General features: G+C 38.1%; 3 protein-coding genes across 4 annotated transcripts; 1 reads left to right on the top strand and 2 right to left on the bottom strand.

Moving 5' to 3' along the window:
• Positions 1 to 110: 110 nt before the first annotated feature.
• Positions 111 to 1,377, top strand: LOC142173799 (uncharacterized). The gene has a single exon (XM_075239449.1). The coding sequence runs from the start codon at positions 129 to 131 to the stop codon at positions 1,212 to 1,214; it is 1,086 nt and encodes a 361-aa protein (XP_075095550.1). The 5' UTR covers positions 111 to 128; the 3' UTR covers positions 1,215 to 1,377.
• A 6,170-nt stretch (positions 1,378 to 7,547) lies between these two features.
• On the bottom strand, positions 7,548 to 8,700 carry LOC107764263 (putative CCR4-associated factor 1 homolog 9). The gene has a single exon (XM_016582817.2). It carries the CDS (start codon positions 8,546 to 8,548, stop codon positions 7,721 to 7,723), a length of 828 nt encoding a protein of 275 aa, XP_016438303.1. The 5' UTR covers positions 8,549 to 8,700; the 3' UTR covers positions 7,548 to 7,720.
• Positions 8,701 to 9,781: 1,081 nt separating this feature from the next.
• Positions 9,782 to 13,365, bottom strand: LOC107764264 (photosystem I subunit O). 2 transcript variants are annotated; one of them, XM_075239497.1, is made up of 4 exons: positions 13,144 to 13,365; positions 12,268 to 12,340; positions 11,227 to 11,406; positions 9,782 to 11,028 (listed from the first exon to the last, which is right to left on the bottom strand). In XM_075239497.1, the coding sequence occupies exons 1-4, from the start codon at positions 13,229 to 13,231 to the stop codon at positions 10,887 to 10,889; spliced, it is 483 nt and encodes a 160-aa protein (XP_075095598.1). In that variant the 5' UTR covers positions 13,232 to 13,365; the 3' UTR covers positions 9,782 to 10,886. The 2 variants fall into 2 exon arrangements, with proteins under 2 accessions (XP_075095598.1, XP_016438304.1); XM_016582818.2 differs by having other exon boundaries at positions 9,782 to 9,967.
• Positions 13,366 to 21,209: the final 7,844 nt, after the last annotated feature.

Raw genomic sequence — 21,209 nt, 5'->3', positions numbered from 1 at the left:
ATTTAATTAAACTCAAAAAACACGGAACCTATGAAAAATACAACTATCCAAAACCTTATATAACCTTTTAAATTACTCACATATTTGCAGATCTTCTTTTCTTTCTTTTTCTTCCTTCTACCTCTATAATGTCTTCAAAGAGCAAGAAAAAATGGAATTTTGGGAAATTATTCATTTCTAATGGAGCTGGTTGTAGTGGTTGTAGTAAGCCAAATTCAGTAGATATATTAGAACCAATTCCAAAGCCAAAACCCAAAATTCCTATTCACACAAATCAATCACCTAGCATTTGTCACACTTCTTCAAGTTTTGGGGAAATCAATGATAATGATCTTGATGAAGATGATCACACTTCCATCACATTTTCCATCAACATAGATTCATTATCCCTCTCTAGTTCAAATCAAAATGATTATACCAATTTATTATCGTTAGAAGCCGATTCAGAATCTAGAGTCAGCCCATTCCCAGAAATTCATGGTGGTGTTGCTGTTGTCACGAACTCAAATGATCTATTTCAAGATAATTTCACTTTCACCACCTTCTCTACTAACATAGATTCATTATCTCCACCTATTTCTAATCAGAACAATGATACCAATTTGTCACAGTCAGAAGCGAATTCAGAATCTAGAGTCAGCATATCCCCAGAAATTCGTGGTAGTATTGTTATCGCCAGAAACTCGGATGATCCATTTCAAGATAATCACACTTCCACCACCTTCTCCACTAACATTGATTCGTTATCTCTACCTATTTCTAATCAAAATAATGATACCAATTTGTTACCGTCAGAAGCGAATTCAGAATCTAAAGTCAGTTCATGTTCAGAAATTTGTGGCGTTGCTGTCATCAAGAATTTATATGATTCATTTCAAGATAATCAATCTTCCAACACCTTCTCTACTAACATAGACTCATTATCTCCGTCTAGTTTTGATCAAAGTGATGAAATCAATTTTTCAACGTTGTCACAGGCGAATTCAAAATTTAGAGTCAACTCCTGCCCGGAAATTCATGGATGCGTCGCGGTGGTCAAGGATTCCAGTGATCCATTTCAAGATTTCAAGAAATCCATGCTCCAGATGATCTTTGAGATGGAAATTTACTCACCTGAAGATTTAAAGGAGCTATTGAATTGTTTTCTACATCTGAATTCGCCTTCTTATCGTGAGATTATTATTCAAGCTTTCTTGGATATTTATGCTAATTGAAAGTTTATACTGTGAACATTATTTTAAAAGGATTTATCACAAGGTTTATGAAAAGATGTAGGAGGAGAAAAAAACATTGATTTTATGAAACAACAGTTAGTAGTTGATATCCCTTTTTATATATTTTAATTTGGGACTTTAAAAAAGATTTTCTTTTTATATACACGTTATACGTTTTGAGTGCTATAAAAGTTTATTTTTCGTTTATGTACATGTTATGTTTATGTGGTACATTTGCAACATTTTATGTTCCCACTGAATTTTGCAGTGGTTTTTGACATTCATATTATTATTTTTTTCTTGGTTTCCCACCCGTTGTCCGGTATCCACATTGGGAGTCGATTAAATCCGGATTCGCGCAGGAAAATTCCACATTATGGGATAAAACGTTTTCTAACAAAGGCGACTCCATATTCAGGAAATCGAACCCGAGACTCCACATTGGGGCCCGACATTCATGTTCATCATGCCTACGTAACTATCAAGTCATTCGCTTAACGCAGCCTTTTGGAAAAAAAAAAACAGGGGGGAGATTTCTTCTTTCTTTTCTTTTTTTCTTTTTTTTGGGGGGGAGGGGGGAGGGGTCATAATCTTTTTCATTTTAAAACAACGGCCAAATTCTTACAAGAAACATATTATTTTAAGATATATGTTCTATTTAACATGCATTTCAACTACAAGACAGCAGAATTCTTCTAAATTTTGAGTTGATAACGAGGGTTGTTACTAGAAAATATTGGGAGGTAAAACTTCCCTTTAAACAAATAACGATGGTTATATATATAAAGAATTAATCCGTCATTCAAAATAAATATTTTTATGTAGTCATTTTCAGTGGATGCAAAATCTACTTGTTGTTAAGCAAAATTCGTGAGCCTTGATCTAATACCAATTGAAAGTACAAGAGGGGGAGGAGGTAAATTGTAACTGATTTAAAAATCTTAGTTGACTAAGTATGAGTTTAGGCCAAATCTTTTATTTAAATTTGTTGAGTTCGACCCTTAACCATTTATTGTGATTTTAAAATTATGAGGTTATTTAATATTTGTTTAAATTTTAATGTATTTTAACTTATACATCAATATTCCGCATTAAGCATATCGAGTTCGGATCAACAAGTACTTGAACAGTGTACAACTAGAACTCTTGTATTTACTTTAAAACATGTATATTGGAATGTTTGAATATGAAATCTTCGAGCTCTGGAACATTATTTGGGATTATCGGGGATGAGCCTTTGATTCTGACTTGATTGTTAGCCGGGCTGTGTGCCGTTTTATAAAGGTCGGAGCACCTCACTTCCTAATATCACTTTAGGTATCAATATTTCCCCCTCTTTATTTTGTCATGTTTCTACCAATTGCTTTTTCAACTCCGCATATTTACTTTCACCAGCTTTCTCTGACGTTTCAGTTTATATGCTTTTGAGCACGTTATTTTTTTATTTTCGATGTTCCTTGCGTATACATTGCTGAAATTGAAAGAAGAACCTGAATAAGAAAAAATGAAAATCGGTAAGGTTTGGAGGGGCATATTACATATAGGCGGGGCACCACTGTCGAATAAAAATTTAATCAAATACTAGAGTTAGATTCGAACTCAGTCAATGCACTAAAAATTAAGTTGTGTCACCCAAATCGATTAATGAAGCTACCTAAAATTTGAATCTTGAAGTGTCAATAAAAAATATATTATATATTATTTAAGATATATATACATATATTTTTTCCAAGGTTATTGGGGGCCGTGACCCCAATCCAAACGGTAGGTCCGCCTTGGGCCGTGCATAGGCTGCACAACTTTAAGCTTGAACGAAATGTGATACTTAGCAAATTGTTTGTAATGCTATAATAGTAATCACGGAAAATACAATCAACTCTCACTTATTATATATGGAATTTCGGGAAACACACACTCACTCTGCTGCTTTCTCTTTCTATATTCACACATCTCTTTCTCTCTAAATCATCGGACCTCCGACCCCCACCCCACCCCTTGTCTTCTTTTCTCTCTTTCTCTCTCCTGCTTTCTCCTTCTTCCCGTTACTTCCCTTTCTCCCCTCCCTTTCTTTCTTATTTTCTTGTCTCTCTTTTTGCCCCCCCCCCCTCCCCCTTTTTATTTCCCTTTCCCTTTTCTTGTTCTCCCTCTTTCTCTCCCCTATACCTCGTCTCTTCCACCCCGTCCCCCTATTTTCTAGCGCACTGACCTAGCCTAGCGGCGGCGGCAGCGGCGATTATTTTCCAGCGAGTTTCGGACGAAGCGGGCGGGAACTTCCAAAACATAGCTGTTGTGGACAACACCTTTCTCAGCACTCGTTGTGACTTCAGGTTCTATTGTTCTTGCTTAAAATTTACTATTTGTTAATATTGGACTCGTATGAGTTGGTACCTCCCTTTTTCAATTTTCCTTTGTTGTGTTAGTTAAATTGTTGTTAACTTAGTTCGTATTAGTTTATTCACCGTATTAGTATGCATGTAGTTGCAACTTATCTTCTTCTGGTTTGGTCTGTTATATTGTGCATGTTAGTGATTCCCCTTACTCTGCCGTAGGTATAGTGGCTGTGGTCTGGGATGGTCGAGTGAGGTCATGTCCTCGGGGGGAACGGGGGTGGGGCGGGAGGCAAGGGAGGTAAAGGGAACAAGGGTGTCTGTAGGTTGAGAATTGGGTCATGGAACGTAGGTACATTGACGGGTAAGTCTATAGAGTTGGCGAAGATCCTCCAGAAGAGGAGGGTCAATATAGCGTGTGTCCAAGAGACTAGGTGGGTAGGGTCGAGGGCGAAGGACGCGGACGGGTATAAACTTTGATACTCAGGAGTCCATAAAGGTAAGAACGGAGTGGGCATCTTGGTGGATAGGGAACTCAGAGAGTCTGTGGTCGAGGTTAGACGAGTGAATGATAGATTGATGATTATTAAGTTGGTGGTTGGAGAGTGCACCCTAAATGTCGTTAGCGCCTATGCGCCGCATGTGGGCCTAGATGAGGAGGTTAAACGACGCTTCTGGGAGGGGTTAGATGAGATTGTGCATCAGGTTCCGCCTACTGAGAAGCTATTCATAAGAGGGGATTTCAATGGGCATATTGGGTCTACTGCAGGTGGTTATGGCGAGGTACATGGAGGCTTCGGTTTTGGGGAGAGGAACGGAGGAGGTACATCATTGTTGGACTTCACTAAGGCTTTTGGGTTGGCGATTGTGAACTCTAGCTTTCCAAAGAGGGAGAGGCATTTGGTTACTTTTCAAAATGCGGTGGCGAAGACTCAGATTGACTATCTTCTCCTCAGGAGAGGTGACAGAGGAATGTGCAAGGATTGCAAGGTGATTCCGGGTGAGATACTCGCGACGCAACATAGGCTCTTGGTGATGGACGTTGGTATTATGTTAAAGAGGAGGAAAAGGTCTACTCGAGGAAGTCCGAGAATCAGGTGGGGAGCCTTAACTAAAGATAAAGCCCAAGAGTTGGAAGGGCGGTTGTCGGCTATAGGAGCTTGGAGGAGCAGCGGTGACGCGAGCACTATGTGGTCAGCGACAACAGACTGTATTAGGGAGGTTGCGAGAGAGGTGTTAGGAGTCTCGACGGGCGTCTCTGGTGGGCACAAAGGAGATTGGTGGTAGAATGAAGTGGTTCAAGGTAAAGTGGAAGCTAAGAAGGTGGCATACCTGAAGTTAGTGGGGAGCATAGATGGGGAGGAGAGGCGAGCATGCATGGAGAGGTATAAGACAGCTAGGAAGGAGGCTAAGCTGGCGGTCACAGAAGCTAAGACTGCTGCATATGGTCGTATGTACGAGGAACTGGGGGAAAAGGCGGGGAGAAGAAGTTATTCCGGCTGGCCAAGTTGAGAGAGAGGAAGGCTCGGGATTTGGACCAAGTGAGATGCATCAAGGATGAAGATGGTAGAGTATTAATGGAAGATGCCCAGATTAAGAGGAGATGGCAGACTTACTTTTATAAACTTCTGAATGAAGAAGGGGATCAGGATATTGTGCTAGGCGAATTGGAGCATTCCGAGAGTCACCGTGACTTTGGGTACTGTAGGCGTATCGAGGTTGATGAGGTCATGGGAGCTATGCGTAAGATGAGAAGGGGTAGAGCGACCGGGTCAGACGAGATTCCGGTGGAATTTTGGAAGTGTGTGGGGAGAGCAGGTTTGGAGTGGTTGACTGGGTTGTTTAATATTATTTTTAAGGCGAAGATGATACCGGATGAGTCGAGGTGGAGTACGGTGGTCCCATTATATAAGAACAAAGGTGATATCCAGAGTTGTAACAATTATAGGGGTATCAAATTACTGAGTCATACCGTGAAAGTGTGGGAGCGGGTGGTTGAAGCGAGGATGAGGATGACAGTGTCTGTATCCGACAACCAGTTCGGGTTCATGCCGGGTCGTTCGACTACAGAAGCTATACACCTTGTTAGGAGGTTGGTGGAACTGTACAGAGAGAGGAAGAAGGATCTGCACATGGTCTTTATTGACCTAGAGAAAGCGTATGACAAGATTCCTAGAAAAGTTCTCTGGAGATGCTTGGAGGCAAAAGGTGTATCGGTTCCCTACATTATGGCGATTAAGGACATGTATGATGGGGCTAAGACTCGGGTTAGGACAGTAGGAGGCGACTCTGAGCAGTTTCCGGTTGTAATGGGGTTACACCAAGGTTCTGCGCTCAGTCCGTTCTTATTCACCCTCGTGATCGACGCGTTAACACACCATATTCAAGGGGAGGTGCCATAGTGCATGCTATTTGCCGATGAGGCTAGAGATTTGGAGACAGGCTCTTGAGTCTAAGGGTTTCAAGTTGAGCAGGACGAAGACGGAATTCCTGGAGTGTAAATTCAGCATTGAGCCAGGGGAAGTGGGCATGGATGTGAGGCTTGAATCACAGGTCATCCCGAGTAGAAGCAGCTTCAAGTACCTTGGTTCAGTTATCCAGGGGGGAGGGGAGATCGATGAGGATGTCACACACCGTATTGGGGTAGGATGGATGAAGTGGAGGTTAGCATCTAGAGTCCTGTGTGACAAGAGAGTGCCACCAATACTCAAAGGTAAGTTCTATAAAGCGGTGGTTAGACCAGTCATGTTGTATGGGGCTGAGTGTTGGCCCGTTAAGAACTCACATATCCAGAAGATGAAAGTAGCAGAAATGAGGATGTTGAGGTAGATGTGCGGGCACACTAGGATAGATAAGATTAGGAATGATGTCATTCGGGAGAAGGTGCACGTGGCTCCCATTGATGACAAGATGCGGGAAGCGAGGCTTAGATGGTTCAGACATGTTCAAAGGAGAAGCCTAGATGCTCCGGTACGGAGGTATGAGCGGCTGGTTATGGAGGGCACGAGAAGAGGTAGAGGGCGGCCTAAGAAGTATTGGGGAGAGGTGATCACACAGGATATGGCGAGGCTTCAGATTTCCGATGACATGACACTTGATAGGAAGATGTGGAGGTCGAGTATTAGAGTTGTAGGTTAGGATGTAGTTGAGTCTTGACTTACTTCGTACCATTGTGGGACTGGCCACGTAGGGTTTTTGTCTAGGGTAGCTAGTGACAATGTTATGTTTTACTACTTTGCTTTTCAGTGCATGTCCTATTTACTAACTATCGTTTTTGCTTTGCATCTTTCTTCTGCATTTCATGGTGTTCCTATTTTTTCTATGATTGTTGTGGTGATACTAATGTTGTCTCCTCTTGTCGTTTTGTCTTTTTGTTTTCTTGAGCCGAGGGTCTTTCGGAAAATAGCCTCTCTACTTCTTTGGGGTAAGGGTAAGGTCTGCGTATACACTACCCTCCTCAGACCCCATTAGTGAAATTTTACTGGGTTGTTATTATTGTTGTTGCTACAATAGTAATCACTATTGATACTTTATTCTAATGCAATCCTTTGATCAAATATCAACAAAAACAACAACCCAGTAAAATTGTTAATAATTTCCTGAACCGTGGAATAAAATTGTATCTCCTGAAGTGTTTGATTAGAAGTTTTTGGATATTATGAAACAATACAATAATGATGTTAATGCTGGGCCTTTTTGTTGGTGTGGAAGTGGATAAGAATTACAAATCTGTATGATTCTATATAGTATATTAGTATTATGAGTTTTATTTTGCTGATTTCATCTACTACATAACAATTTAATTTATACATGCTGATATTGTAAATAAAATTTTATATTATTGCAACGATATCTGTATTATGACGAACAATAGGCAAATTTTATGCTCGTTGGCATTCTCCACAATCCTCATCCTTTATTCGAATACAACTACTCACCTGAAAAAAAGCATGCCACCTATTACATGCAGATCAATTACACGAATAGTCTATATTATTAAAATTAATTCAATGAAATTTAGTCAATGTAATTAAGCAAAAGTATCTCCAAAATCAGACTTTTTATCTCTAATTAACTTTTCCAGCCACTTCATTCAGAGAGATCAAACTTTTCCACCACAAAGAATTAATTAAATTAGTTATATTTACTAACACTTAAACACAAATTAGTGATCCTTAATTACACTTCGAATCCATACAAGACGCCAGCATATTTCTCCAGTCCACCTTTTAAAAAATAATTATCCCTTATTTTATGAAAAACATGCCACGTCAGCAAACTATCTGAACCGGCCTGGTGACTCTTCCCGACCGCCCGGTTCACGTCCAAATCCTTCGCCACCCGGTTTAAACCACCGTGATGTCCACAGAAACTCATCAAATGCTTCACATCATAAAATTTATTTCCAAAAAACACCCTGAGAATTCCCAAAAAGTCATTTAACCCACAGGGCAATTTCTGGCGCGTGAGGATTTTTACCAAGTACCCGAAATCGTACGCGCTGTGAAAAGTCACCCAACTCACCCAGTCATTGCAAACCAGGCCTGAGGACATCATCAACTCGGCAAAAATCGCCGAGTCAATCCCAAAAACCCGGTTCATTTCAAAATTTATTCCCTGCAGGAGGAGGAGCTCGATCGAGTTTGGCGCGTGGTTATCACGCGCCACATCAAAGTCGGAGAAATTGAATTGCCATATGTACCGGTGGTCGCCGGAGCCCAAATCTGGCAAGTTTCCGGAAGAATCAGAAAGCGTAATGCCAAGTTGAATAATATTCAAAGCATCGACGTTCCATTTCAACAGTGTATATTTGTCCGCCGTCGACAGCGGCGCGTGTTTCCGGGGACTGTGCTTGTAGATAACACCGGGGAATTCTGTGTCCATAGATACAAAAGGGTACTGATCAATCACAGTTGAAATGAGTGCGAATTCGGATTTAAGATTATTAGCCCATACTTCTCGGATCTTTATCATTTTCGGATCCGGATCTGCTTCATCAACAACCATGATTGAAAATTCACGAAGATTCACAAATGGGTTGTCACAAAAACGAAAATAAATTCTGGGTTTTGCAGCAAGAATCAAGATTTAATAGAGATGAGATTTGTTTTTGTGTGGAGCGTATTTTGTAGGAAGAATTGGTTTTAAAAGAAGTGGAGTTGCCAAATATATAGAATGTAAAAGGGCGGGGGAGAAGAGAAGAGAGAATAATAAAGCAAGTGGGTAGTGCACTTTCTAAATTAGTGTGCAATTTGATCTACTATAAAATGTTACTGTAATGTATTTCTATACGATGATTTTTTCTTTTAAATTTAAACGCTGTCAAATATAGAAAATTTAGTATTAATTTTGGTCAATTTTGAGTTAATTGCATTTAAGGGTGTAGTTGGTCAATAAAATAGATGGCACCAGGTCTCATGTTCAAATTTAATAAATACAAATAAAATTATGTATTTTTTTTTATGTGTCAAAGTCTTTAGGAGGTAACTATATATTAGAAGGTAACTAATGAAATATCAAGGAGTACGCGAACCGATAAGGACACCATCATCATAAAAAAAAAATTATACATGAATCTACTCTAAAATATCGTTCTAGTTTAATAATGGAAGATAAATCTACTCTAAAAATCATCAAATTTTAACATTATTAAAATTTGGTTGAGGTCGTATGGTTTAGTGAGTAAATGACGATAATTTTTTCCACTCATTAGATAAAATGATGTAATATATTTTACCTTCCTCGTCAATTCTTACTTTTCTTCTACTTATTTTTATTTATGTTTTTGAGAATTTCACTTTCTAGTTTCAACTCAATTTGCGTATTTATTTATTTATTGTCATATTTAATAGATTCAGACATCAAAAAGTAATTTTTTTCTTTTTAGTGTCTTAACATTTTTTGACATAGATCAAAATGGTAACATGCGTCTAATCATAGACCAAATTCATGCATGCTTCTTTATATCTCATTATTTTATGAATTTTACGGGAAAACTTTAGGCCACCAAATCTCTTGAAATGTTCTTGACTACGGCATTATATACGAATTACGATTTATCTTCAATGTACCTTGTGTCCTTTCTCGTAGTTGTCGACTTTTTTAGAATCCACAATTCAAATGCTTTATTCATCTCATTTACTGTTTTTCGTTGCTTTTTCTGCTTAGTCTATTTATATCCTATATCACTCGTAATAATAAAAGAAAACCGTAAATAAAAGTATGAAAAGGTAGAAGGGGTTTGTCTCCCATAATATTCTGAAGATTGAGAAAGAAAGATAGATAACACATTGAAAGATTCTTCATTATACACAAATTATCAGAAAACATTCCATTTAAAAGTATTTCTCAGTCCTTCCTTTGAATCCAATTTGCCCAAAAGTGAGGCATAGGAACAAACCCAAGTGCCAACAGACCATCCATAGCCTGTAATTAAGCCAATAATGCAAATATCTAAATTATAGAAAGCTAAGGATTGATCTGAGACGAAATACTTCGTCTATAGACATTATTAGGAAGAATAGAATATGAGCCTAATCATTCTTCTCTGATCGCTCCGGTAAAATGGATAAGTGTCCAGGGGCGGATTCAGTTCAATAGCTATGAGTAGCTTTTGTCTAGAATCTGTATTTGTATTGAAAAATTCATTAAATGTATAAGAATATTTAGCTTGAAACTCAGTCTGTTCATCCAGTTAGTATTGTATATTAACTCGAGATTTTTGTAGGAACCCATAAATCAAAAATCTTGGATCCGCCTCTGAAAGCGTCCGCCAAAAAAATGCAACACGATCAAAACATTGATATAAGTGACTTAATGATCTTCATGTTTTTTTTTTGCAAAAATAGGAAAAAATGCACTAATATTCATACTCCATAACTTATTAGGTTTCTAATAAAAAATATAAGCATCGGAATTTTATTTTATGTTTTACATGTTTTTTCCTATAAGATAGGGTGGATCAGAGAAGGAAAACGAAGAAAGGGCTAGAGAATTGAATCAACAGCTAATTTATATGAGACTTTTACCGATACCACAAAATTAAAAGCTTTTTTTATAATTGATTTTTTTCTCTCATTCTGATACCATTTGACTATATGATTTGTGAAATCTTTTTCTGTAAATATTGTATTACCCTAGTAGTAAATTGCTTCATCTGTCTTAATTTATGTGATGCGATTTTGCGTTTTAATCTGTCTCGAAAAAATAATACATTTTCTTATTTAAAAAAAAATTAACTTTTATTTTTATTTTTTTCTTAATGAAATAATTTATAATAAAAATATAGATGATTCATTTTAGATAATAGATTTTAATTTATTTTTTTCCTCAAGCTTCATACCGGTCAAAATGCATCACATAAAATGATCGGAGGGCATAAATTTTCTTTTTTTTTGGGTAAGAGGAAAAACCCGCAGCCGCTACAATCTCTGTCATAGCCTTTGCCCTTCGGGTGAGTGCTTTGTGCGCACCGAGTAAACCTTCCCCTATGTAACAGCATGCAAACCACACATGGAAAATAAACCGCACTAAGCAAGCCATGTGCGACATGCTCAACCCAGAAGGCATTTAGGGGGGAATCGATCCCATATGGATGACATACGGATGACCGCCCTCCAAACCAACTGGCAACCCCGAAGGGTTAAGAGGACATAAAATTGAAAGAGTAATTATGATGGAATTACCAGAATTGAGAAGTGACACCAGGGCCAGTGGGGAAATGAGAGAGCTCAGTGCCAATACTCTCAAAAAAGAGACCACTTAAACTTTTGCCATTAATTGCTGGAATGCTTGAAGGTGCCAGCCATCCAATTAGACCAAATCCAATCACATTCAAATCTCTCCTCAGCCAATCTCTCTCAAAGCTTCAAATTACAAATGAATTATGACTAAAAGAAAAAATTAACTTACAAAGGTGATATGTTAATACAATAATTTAATTTGTCGCAGAGGAATTCAACAATATTTTTTGAAGCACCATTACCGTTACATTAGAAATATCTTTCATATCGATAGATTTCCATAATTATATATATACAAAAAATATTCATTTTTTCAGTCGATTCGAAAGCAACAATAGATGAGATTGAATCAGACAAAAGGCTCACCCCTCACCTCACCCTGGGGGATTGGGGAGTTGACACTTTCATGCTCTTAGGTTCGCTGTAAGCGGGGACATATATACCTTGTCCTATGCGGTGTTATGGGATACCACTTTATCAAATTTTTTTACTAGATATATATAAGAAAACTAAAAATATTGGGGATAATTATATAAATGACCACTTACAACTATAGCAATTTATTTATTTATTCATTTCTTCAAATTGTAACACTATTTATGAAAAATTCTGCGTACACCACTAGTTGTGAGGCCAATAAGCTCAAGAAAAAGGAGACGCTATCAATCTTTCATATTCAATATTACGACCCAAAGAGTTGGTCCATCTGTATACCAACTCGAAACCAAGATTTTACCCTTTTTGCACATAGTAATTTCTTATGAATTGGAGTTCAATTGAACCCATCTCACCAAAGGTAACTTTGCCACTGATTACAGGTTACTAATTCCATTTATTACGAGCATCAATCAGTAGTTAGCTTAGGTAATTTGATCACGTAAAAAAAAAAACATTGTGATGACTATAAAAGTTAAACTGAAAAATAAAAATAAGGTGGGTAGGTAACCCCACTGTAATTAGATAGATCTTTATCTGGTAATTTACCATGTAAATTTGCCTCCTGAAGCTTGGGCGATCTTTAGAGGGTTTCTTGCTGTCACTTGTGATTTTAAGAAGCCTGTGGGGAAAAAAATGGAATTAGTGAAAAAGTGGAAACAAGATTTTATTACAATAACTAATAAAAAAGGACTGCTATTCCTAAAGTAAATAGTCAACCAGAAATTTTCCTCTGTTACTACAGGTATAAGATGTAGCATTCGGCAAAGGTGCATATCCATCTAAGAATTAACATAGACTATATGTAAAATTAAAAAAATTAAAATAACTTTAATATTAAATCCATACCTATTGTCACAAGAACTAAAGAGTTTAATAATACTTCTTTCACTAACTTAAAATTCGGAATGTGAAGAAATATACATGAGTTATAATCTGTTTGGCCAAAAGTACTTTTGTGCCTTTTTTTTTTTTTAACAAAGTTAAAGGTGTTTGGACAAGCTTTTAAAAAGAAAAAAAATACTTTTGATTAGAAGTAGAAGCAGAAAAAAATAGTTTTCTCCTCAAAAATATTTTTTTGTACTTTTTAAAAGTTTAGTCAAAACGCTAACTACAGCTCAAAAGTGCTTTTTAAATTAATTAGTCAAATACAAATTATTTCTCAATAAACGTACTTTTTGAAAAATATTTTTTTAAAAATACTTTTCAAAATAAGATGATTTATAAGTTTGGCCAAACATGTTATTGGCTAAATGGTATTACTCATGAAATACCCTTTGAAAATGCACAATATATTGGAAGCAAATACAGAAAGAAAGCCATTATCATAATGTGGAAGATTGCCATAAAATAAAATAAAAAATCTAAAATCAATCTTTTTCATTTGAGAAGAAATTAATATAACTCCAAAGAGAGTTAAATTACCCGAGTTGAGGGATGTCCTCTTAGGGGATGAAAGAGAGGAATTGACCAACCCTACAACAGTTGATGTAGTAGCCATTCTTGCTGCCATTTTTCTTAACTTTCTTCCCTTTTTTTTGTTTTTGCTTTGTTTTCTGACTTGATTTTGAAGTTGGATTTTGGTCTTTGAAGAGGAGAACTAGTGGATGAAAAATAATAGTGAGAATAAAGATTCTTTTAGGAAAATATGTGGTGGACTAGAAAGATTGTGACACTATGTAGATTTTGTGGATGGGCTGTTGATCAATGACTGGTTGACATGTGGATTTTTATGGATTTCATACTTTGGAATTTGGATTGATTTGATTCTGCTGACTTCCTACCGGAATAGAACAATGCGCGTTGTAGTACATATATTAAGGAGTGGTTTGGTATGTCGAATACTATAACAACAAAAACATACCCAGTAATATCACACACCTTGGATCTGGGGAGGGTTGTGTGTACGTAGATCTTACCCCTACCTTATGAGGATAGAGAGGTTATTTCCAATAGACCCTTGGCTCAGGAAAATATAAACACCACATTAATGAAAATATAGACAAGAAATGACAGTACCAAAAGGCCATATCGAATAAGCAAAAATAATTATGGGATAAATATTTAGCACCGTTTTGTCCCTTATTTAGTTATTAATCATGGTATACGTTATCTCACTATTAAAAATAGTACCAGGATAACTTATACCTAGGGGTGTTCATAAATATCCGAAAAACTGAACCACACCGACCAAAAAAATCGATACTTTTTAGGTTTGGTTTGATTTTGGTTTTAAATTTTAAAAACCGATCAAATTTGGTTTGGTTTTGATTTTAATCAAAAAATAGCCGAAAAAATTGAACCAACCCGACTATAAAAATAGTTATTTAAATTTATTATTATACATATATATATGTATATTTTTAGATAAAGTTTCTAAAATTTTATGGTACATATTAGTCATTTATATTTTTAGTCCAGTTCTTTGCTATTATAATAATCTAATTCCTTGCTTTCTAGTTTGATTGATAGTTTTCTTTTGTTAAGTACAAGAATTTATTTCATGTTAAAAATAATCAATTTTTAATTGAGTACTTAAATTATTCATCACTATTTGACTCAATTATCATCAATATATCTCGGTAAATGATAGATTTCTCAAATAGCAATTGGTTTGATAGCGTTACGTTGAAAATGTAGTCACCGGAATATGTGTTTGGTTGTGTATGTTTCATATTTAAGAAAAAACCGATAAATAAATGAAAAAAATCAAAAATCGACAAAAAACGATAAAAACCGAATCGATAAAAAGTCGACTTAATTGGTTTGGTTCCAATATTTGAAAAACTGACTTACTTGGTTTGGTTTCTTTTTAGGAAAAAATCGACCCAAACTGAACCATGAACACCTCTACTTATACCTACCAAAGGGTGGAAAAGTAATCACATGATAAGTTATACCAGGCTAAAGCAGTAAAATTGACAATTAGGATCAATACAACCAAATAGTCATAAGAAATAATACCAAGATAACTAATTACACCATAACTAACCCTAGTATAACTAATTCTAACATAACGAACTCCAGCATCACTTGTCTTCAAACTAAGCAACCCTAGGTCCTATGCATTGATTGTGGTAACAAAATCTATACTACAGTAAAATTGTCACGACCCGAAATTTTCCACCGATTGGACCGTGATGGTGCCTAACATTTCACTTGCTAGGCAAGCCAACGTTAGAGAATCATTAAACCATTTTCTTATTTCGATTCAATAAATAACAATAATTAACTCAAATGAAAAATAATATGTGCGGAATATCATAAAACTATATTAATTAATACTACCCGGATCTGGAGTCACAATTCACGAGCATTCTAGAATTTACTACAAGTAATAGTCTGAAAGAATACAACTGTCTGAATGAAAGAAAACAGTAGGACATAAAAAGATAGACGGGGACTTCAAGGTCTGTGAACGCCGACAGATCTACCTTGAGTCTCCGGACAGCATACCAATAGCAAATCTCGATCAACCTGAGCCGGTATCAAAATCTGCACAGAAAGTGCAGAGTGCAACATCAGTACAACTGACCCCATGTACTGGTAAGTGTCGAGCATAACCTCGACGAAGTAGTGATGAGGCTAAGGCAAGGCACCTACAATCAACCTGTACAATTTAACAGTGTATACGCAAATAACAGGAATGAAGAACTAAACAGAAAATGTCAGGAGGGGAAACATACTGAGGGGAATACAAGATAAAGAATTACAACAGAATGATCACCGGAGTAGTCAATATACCATGAATCAACAAAAATAGTGAATACAGTAAGAAAAAATGCACGACATCACCCTCTGTGCTTTTACTCTCAATCTCACCATAAAATTTAATAGAAACGGCACGACATCACCCTTCATGCTTTTACTCTCATATCACGGAACGGCATCACCCTTCGTGCATTAACGCTCACAATTTCGCACGGCATCACCCTTTGTGCATTAACACTCACAATATGACATTGCATCACCCTTCATGCATTAATACTCACAATATGGCACGACATCACCCTTCATGCATTAAAACTCACAATATGGCACGACATCACCCTTCGTGCATTAACACTCTCCCTTACCATAATGCAATACATAAATAACAACAGGGAGATAGAATAATAAGTACAAACGTTACTTCAATATTTGGTTCCATAATATCAATCTCAACTTCAAAATAAAAATTCAATTATCACTAGAAAATTCGTAAACATGATAAGAACGATAAATTGAACAATACTAGCATAACACATAGCAATTTGACATAGGAAATGACAATATATAAAAAACAGAGAAACATGGAAAAATAGGTAAATTTGGCGGCGCATAAGTACTCGTCACCTCACATTTGATGACGTATAGACACTCGTTACCTCGCCTATACGTCGTTTACATGCAATTCACATAACAAACAATTTAAGGGTTCTATTCCTTCAAGTCAAGGTTAACCCCGACACTTACCTCGCTTTGCAAAATCCCAATCAATTATTGAACCACAACTTTTTCTTTTAAATTTGCCTCCGAAAGCTTCAAATCTATTCACAAACAATTCGATATATTCAATACGAATTATAGGAATTAATTCCATATGAATTTACAAATTTTCTGGATAAAAATCCAAAATTTATTAAAATATTCGGCAGTAGGACCCACGTCTCAAATCCCAAAAAAATTAACGAAATTCGAACACCCGTTCTGATACGAGTTCAACCATACCAAATTTGTCCAATTCCGATATCAAATGGACCTTCAAATCTTAAATTTTTGTTTTTGGAAAGTTTTACAAAAAATCCAATTTCTTCCATCTAAATCCGAAATAAATGATGAATATTGACATGGATTTGTGAAATATAATCATTTTATGATAAAGAAAACTTACTCAGTTCAAAGTCGTGAAAATCCCCCTTGAAATCGCCAAAATCCGAGACCCAAAACTCAAAAATGAGTAAAAATGGCTAAGACCCGATTTTATGGATTCTGCCCAGTACTTTTGCATCTGCGGTGCCTGGGCTCGCACATGCGAGCTCGCATCTGCGAGAAAAATCTCGCATCTGCGAAAAAGGGGCTGCCAGGTGAGTTCCGCATCTGCGGATAAAATGTCACACCTGCGACGTCCGCATCTGCGCGCAAGGGCCGCACCTGCGAAGGCCGCATCTGCGATGGAAGTCTCGCTTCTGCGAGCTCGTACCTGCGGTCAAAATTCCGTAGGTGCGATTACACTTGAACTCAAAATTTCAGATTTTGCTTAAGTCCAATTCTTGTTCCGATTTCGATCCATTTTACTCTCGGGGTACTCGGGACCCCGCTCGAATATACCAACAAGTCCCGTAACATAATACGAACTGACTCGGGGTCTAAAATCACGTCAAACAACAATGAAATTACAATTCACACCCAGATTCGAACTTTGAGTTTTAAACTTTCAATTTGCAAATCTCGTGCCAAAACATATTAAATGAATCCGGAATGACTTCAAATTTGGCACACAAGTCATAAATGACATAATAGAACTGTTCAAATTTTCAGAATAGGATTCCGGCTCCGATATCAAAAAGTCAACCCCGTGGTCAAACTTGGAATATTTAGCCTTTAAATTGCTAGTTCCGTTAAATGGTTATAACTTGAGTTAGGGACCTCCAAATTAAATTCCGGGCATACGCCTAAGTCCCAAATCACGATACGGAGCTACCGGAACTATCAAAACACTTATCCGGGTCCGTTTACTAAAAATGTTGACCAAAGTCAACTCACTTAAATTTTGAAGCTCTATTTTCCATTTTAATCCCTTTTTCACATAAAAACTTTCCGGAAAAAATTGTACGGACTGCGCACGCAAGTCGAGAAATGATAAATGGTGCTTTTGAGGTATTAGAACACATAATTACTTATTAAATTTAAAGATGACATTTTGGGTCATCACACTAAGGTTCCTAATTCCCTCAAGTCAGGGTTAGACACAACACTTACCTCGCTCTGAATGCCACTTAATTCTCAATCACAACTTTTCCTTTGGAATTCATCTCCAAACCACCCGTATCTATTCAAAAATGACTCAATAATATCAAATATTGCTAAAGGAATCAATTATATTGCATAACTTAAATTTTCCAATTTTTCCTCCAAAAAGTCAAAAAATCGACATCGGGCCCGCTTGGTCAAAACCCGAGGTTCGGACCAAAATCCTTTTACCCATTCACTTCCGAGCCCGAATATATAATTAGTTTTGGAATCCGACCTCAAATTGAGGTCTATATCCCCAAATTCCCGAAATCCCTAGTTTCTATCCTAACCTCTAATTCTACCATGAAACTCTAGATTTTTAGGTTGAATTCTAGTAAAATGAAGTAAAAGATTGAAAGAAACGAGTTAAGGAGCACTTACCTATGATTTGGGGAAGAAAATATCTTTAAAAATTCGCCCTAGGCCTCCTACCCTTTTGAAAACAAGAAGAAAAATGACTGGAGTCCGAAATAAATGCTCACTGCCCAGCGACCTTCGCACCTGCGGTACTTGGGTCGCACCTGCGCATCCGCATGTACGAACAGAATATGCGCTTCTGCAGAGAAAAGTCCACATCTGCGGAAAAAACAAAGTCCAGGCCTGGGTCACATCTGCGGGGCTTTCGCTCGCACCTGCGACCAAAGGCTCGTAGGTGCGGGCACACCAGATTTGGTGCACCAGCAGCCTTGTTGAGGTTTGAACTCAACTCGCGCATCACCCGAATGGCACCCGAGCCCTCGGGGCTCCAAATCAAACATGCACGCAAGTCTAAAAATATCATACGGACCTTCTCACGGGATCAAATCGCCAAAGTAACACCTACAACTCTAAATTTAGCACCAAATCAAATGAAATTCTCAAGAACACTTTAAAATTTCTATTTCCTCAACTGGACGTCTGAATCACGTCAAATCAACTCCGTTTCTCACCAAATTTCACAGACATGTCTTAAATATCATAATGAACCTGTACCGGGCTCCAGAACCAAAATACGGACCCGATACTAACAATGTCAAATATCAATCAATTCTTAAAAATAAATAATTTCCAAACTTTTACTTTTCATCAAAAATTCATAACTCAAGCTAGGGACCTCCGAATTTGATTCTGGGCATACGCCCAGGTTCTAGAATTTGATACGGACCTACCGGGACCGTTAAAGTACGGATCCGGGCCCGTTTACCAAAAATGTTGACCGAAGTCAACTAAAATCAGCTTTTAAGGCAAAAATTCTTATTTTCATTAGTTTTCAACATAAAAGCTTTTCGGAAACCTGCCCGGACTACGCACGCAAATTGAGGAGGGTAAAAATGAGATTTTTAAGGCTTAAGAGCACAGATTCGAGTTCTAAAATATAAGATGACATTTTGGGTCATCACATTCTCTACCTCTAAAACAACCGTTCATCCTCGAACGGACATAGAAAAGTACCTAGGCTGGTGAAAAAGTGGGGATATCTACTCCGCACATCGGACTCGGACTCCCAAGTAGCTACCTCAATAGGCTGACCTCTCCACTGCACTCGTACTGAAGGGTAACTCTTTGACCTCAACTGACGAACCTACAGGTCTAAAATGGCCACCGGCTCCTTCTCGTAAGTCAAATCCTTGTCCAACTGGACAGAGCTGAAATCTAACACGTGGGACGGGTCACCATGATATTTTCGGAGCATAGACACATAGAATACCGGATGAACTGAGGATAACCCTGGAGGCAACACAAGTCTATAAGCTACCTTCCCCACTCTCTCGAGGATCTCAAATGGCCCGATATACCTAGGGCTCAACTTGCCCTTCTTCCCAAATCTCATAACACCCTTCATGGGCGATACCCGCAGCAATATTCTTTCTCCAACCATGAATGCAATATCATGAACTCTACGGTCGACATAACTCTTCTGCCTGGACTGAGCTGTGCGAAGTCGATCCTGAATAATCTTGACCTTATCCAAGGCATCCTGTACTAAATCTGTACCCAATAACCAAGCCTCCTCCGGCTCAAACCACCCAACTGGTGACCTACACCGTCTACCATATAATGCCTCATAGGGAGCCATCTGAATGCTCGACTAGTAGCTGTTATTGTAGGCAATCTCCGCTAACGGCAAAAACTGATCCTAGGAACCTCCAAAGTCAATAACACAGGCACGAAGCATATCCTCCAAGATCTGAATATTACGCTCAGATTGCCCATCCGTCTGAGGATGAAATATTGTGCTTAACTCAACCCGCGTACCCAACTCACGCTGAACTGCCCTCCAAAAGTGCGAGGTAAACCGTGTACCTCGATCAAAAATGATAGACACGGGCACACCGTGAAGACGAACGATCTCACGAATATAAATCTCTGCTAACCGCTCCAAGGAATAGGTAACTGCCACAGGAATGAAACGCGCTGACTTAGTCAGCATGTCCACAATAACTCAAACTGCATCGAACTTCCTCTGAGTCCATGTTAGTCCAACAACAAAATCCATAGTGATACGCTCCCACTTCCACTCAGGAATATCTAACCCTTGAAGTAAACCATCAGGTCTCTGATGCTCACACTTTACCTGCTGGCAATTTAGGCACCGAGCTACATAGGCAACTATGTCCTTCTTCATTCGTCTCCACCAATAATGCTGCCTCAAGTCCTGATACATCTTGGCGACGCCCGGATGAATAAAATACCGGGAACTGTGGACTCCTCAAGGATCAACTCACGAAGTCCATCCACATTAGGCACACAAATACGACCATGTATCCTCAAAACTCCGTCATCTCTAACAGTAACCTGCTTGGCACCACCGTGTCGCACTGTGTCTCTAAGGACAAGTAAATGAGGATCGTCATCCTGCCGATCTCTGATGCGCTCAAATAAAGAAGACCGAGCAACTGTACAAGCTAGAACACGGCTGGGCTCAGAAACATCTAACCTCACGAACTGGTTGGCCAAGGCCTAAACATCCAATGCAAGCGATCTCTCACCAACTGGAATATATGCAAGGCTACCCATACTGACTGACTTTCTACTCAAAGCATCGGCCACCATATTGGCCTTCCCGGGATGATACAATATGGTGATATCATAGTCTTTCAATAGCTCCAGCCACCTCCTCTGCCTAAAATTGATTTCCTTCTGCTTGAACAAATACTGCAAGCTTCGATGATCAATGAATACCTTACATGGCACGCCGTAAAGATAGTGCCTCCAAATCTTCAGCACGTGAACAATGGCTGCCAGCTCTAGATCATGAATATGGTAATTCTTCTCGTGAACCTTAAGCTGCCGTGAAGCATATGCAATAACCTTGCCACCCTGCATCAATACCGCACCCAGACCAATACGAGATACGTAACAATATACTGTATAAGATCTTGAACCTGTGGGTAACACCAATACCGGTGCCGAAGTTAAAGCTGTCTTGAGCTTCTGAAAGCTCGCTTCACACTCGTCTGACCACTTGAACGGGGCACCCTTCTGGGTTAATATGGTCAACGGGGCTGCTATGGATG

Source organism: Nicotiana tabacum, chromosome 19 (assembly GCF_000715075.1).
Source record: "Nicotiana tabacum cultivar K326 chromosome 19, ASM71507v2, whole genome shotgun sequence".
Taxonomy (NCBI): domain Eukaryota; kingdom Viridiplantae; phylum Streptophyta; class Magnoliopsida; order Solanales; family Solanaceae; genus Nicotiana; species Nicotiana tabacum.
This window is presented reverse-complemented; position numbering and strand designations above follow the sequence as displayed.